The 2,920-nt window shown below is 47.7% G+C and overlaps 1 protein-coding gene across 1 annotated transcript in view; it reads left to right on the top strand.

The window, feature by feature from the left end:
* Window positions 1-73: 73 nt before the first annotated feature.
* Window positions 74-2,920, top strand: part of RIMS1 (regulating synaptic membrane exocytosis 1) — a 517,496-nt gene continuing 514,649 nt past the window's right edge. Inside the window, exon 1 of the mRNA XM_015427952.1 lies at window positions 74-246. Coding sequence (XP_015283438.1) covers window positions 74-246 — 173 coding nt within the window. The remainder of the gene's footprint in view (window positions 247-2,920) is intronic.

The raw sequence follows: 2,920 nt of genomic DNA on the forward strand, positions 1-2,920 counted from the left end.
GTGGAGCACACACAAACACACAGGCGTTAAGGTGTTGAGGGGGGGAAAGGGCAGGGATACCCCCCTCCCAAAAATGTCTTCGTCTTCTTCTTCGGTGGGGCCCCGCGGCCCTCGCCCACCCACAGTGCCTCCCCCCATGCAGGAGCTGCCCGACCTGAGCCACCTGACAGAAGAGGAGCGGAACATTATCATGGCAGTGATGGACCGGCAGAAGGAAGAGGAAGAGAAGGAAGAGGCCATGCTCAAGTAAGCCAGAGGGCCAGGCAGTCATTCCATGCTGGAGGGTGGGGAGGCTGGTCCTGTCAGGGAGGGGAGGAAGAAGAAGCCACTAGAGCAGAGAGAGATTTATGAATGGTGCAGGGGAGGGGGGGGGAGAAGGAGAAGGGTGGCAGGCTGGCTTCTAGGCCATGCTCTGTCTGTAGGGAGCTGGAGAGACCCACCTGCCTCCCCTCACTCTTGAGCTAACTTCTGCCACAGACTCTTTCCTGAACGCCCCTTCCTTTCCTGGTTCTCTCCCACACATTGTCAGGGGACACCTAAACCACCGTGTAGAAAAGGAAGATGGGGGACCAGCCATGGTGTGTTGTTGAAACAGGCAGGAAGTTCTTTTCCCTCAGGAACCCAGGACTTGTCTTCAGGAATTTCTTTGGGCTATTAAAAAAAAGAAAAAAGGCCCCAGACTATTTTGGGAGGGTCTGATGGGTGGGGTTTCCCTAGTCAAGAGTCTTTAAAAAGCCATGCTGCCCCCACCTGGTTCAAACCAGGCCCGTCTGAGGCACTGTGGGACTTTTTGGGGTGTGTGTGAGGGAGTGCCTTGTTTTTACATCAACCACCTGCAGGAATTCTCCTTTTGGGTTGGGTCTCTCCATCTCCTCTCTTAACCATTTTTACTGGGGTTTATGTGCTGTAATATGGAGGAAGGGAGCAAAGATCTATTCCTATAGCAAAGGAGGGCATTTCAGCATGTATAATAAATGCAGTAAATTGGCATGTCTCACCTTGTAGAAAAGGGACGGATAAATAAATGAATAGATAGATATGCCTTTTGATGGAACTGAGCGATTTGTAACCATGCTAGCCTGTGTGTCTTTCTGCAGAAGGATTGGGGAGGGGTCCAGGATGTCGAGAGATGCCATATTTGGGAGCTCTCCACTATTTACTTAAAACCCTCCTTCTCTTTCCTTGTGCCCTAACCCCTCTTTTCATCCAGTGCCTTATATGACCACATTTTCTTTCCTTCAGCAAATAAGTGTATTCCACTCTAATGTGATCACCAAACAGATTCCTGTGCATAATAGATTGCCGTTGGGCCTGTGAATGATGTTCAGGCTTCCTCTTCATATAACCACCCTCCAGGCCTATTTGCTTTTGAATGGAAATGGCAGACTAGGTATCTCTCTGTGTGTATGCCTCCTGTTGGTTCTCATAACATTCCTTTCTCTTGCTCTGAATCCTGTTTTCAGGCTTTTTTAGGAGAATCTGTTGTAGTGGATTTTGCAGAACAAAGGTGTGTGGACAAAATTGTGAAGCTCTTCTTTTGGTTGAATCCCAAATGATGACTTTTCAGGTATAAGTTCCACCGTTTGTCTGTCCCCCGCCTCTGCCTCCTGCCAGCAGTGCCATCTATAATAGATGGAAATAGGGAATCCCTGCAGGCCCTCAACTTCTGGGCTGTGTCTTGCAAGGGATGGTGCTGGGGTAGTGTCTGTCTCATTGTGGTGGGTGTCTGTTCCCTCTCTGATCTGTGTAGGGATTTCAATTTCTGCAGTTATGGTGGTGGTGGCAGCTGCTGCTCTTAATGGTACAAATGTACACTGAGGCCCTGCAATTGAGGAGGAAATGGGTTGTTTTATTGCTTGGCTTTGGCACTGTTTAAGGGTTAAGTGCTGTGAGGATGGCAGTTGGCTGCTTGCAACCTTTGGGGTGTGGCTGATTGTTCTTTTGGTGTTCATAGAATGAGGAGTAGGAAATGGAGCAGAAGAGCACTCTTGAACTTAACAGAAGTATGTCTTTATGAGTGTGTGTGTACATAAGTATAGTGTGTACATAAGTATAACTGCAATACTCAACCATTCCTTCTCCATCCTTTGATCCTTTGGATCCCTGCCATTTCTATAGTTAAACTACCTATAGTTAAATTGCTGGCTGTAGGCCACTGTCATATGCTAGCCTGCTTCCTTGGATGTGCCCCATTGAGTTCAGTTGACTGATTTCTTGGTAAGTATGCTTGGGAATGCAGCTTTGTATCAGTTGATTGATTTATGTAAATTCACTTAAAGGTGCTATTGGTGTTATATTTGTATTCTGCCTTTCACAACAAACCTGTGAGGTAGGTTAGCTGGAGAAGTATTGCTTTGCCTGGAGTCATCAAGATGTTTGTACTCGGCTTTCCTCTCCAGTGGGGATCCATATTGGCAAACAACGTTATTCTCCCCTCCTGCCTATGAGGTATGTTAGTCTAAGGGACTGTGACTGGCCCAAAATTGGTCCAGCAAGCTTCCATGGCAGAGTGGGGATTTAAACCTGGTTCTCCCAGAAACTAGCCCCACACTTGTCATATGTGGGTGGGAATTTGAATCTGAATCAATATCATGGGTGGCTAAGCAGCCACATACAGCACAGCCAGCAGGGTTTGGGGCTCATCCACACTGTGAGCAGGAAGACTACAGCATAGAGACAGACCTGCACTGTCTGTTTGCCATGAGAATGCTGAGCTGCTCTCTGGGCCTGTAAACTAAAGGCAAGATTATACAAGGTGTGGAGGGTCTTTTCACAGTGTGGACAGGAGCAGCCCTGTTCTTTTCTGTTCTGGCCTTCTTGGCATCCCTTGTTGGCCCTCAACATTCTATAGGCTCAGCTGCTCTGACCTTCAGAAAGATTTTTTCCAAGACTTGTAGGGGAAGCTTCAAAGCTTTTGTTA

This window comes from Gekko japonicus, unplaced genomic scaffold, assembly GCF_001447785.1.
Source record: "Gekko japonicus isolate JY-2015 unplaced genomic scaffold, Gekko_japonicus_V1.1 scaffold826, whole genome shotgun sequence".
NCBI lineage: Eukaryota > Metazoa > Chordata > Lepidosauria > Squamata > Gekkonidae > Gekko > Gekko japonicus.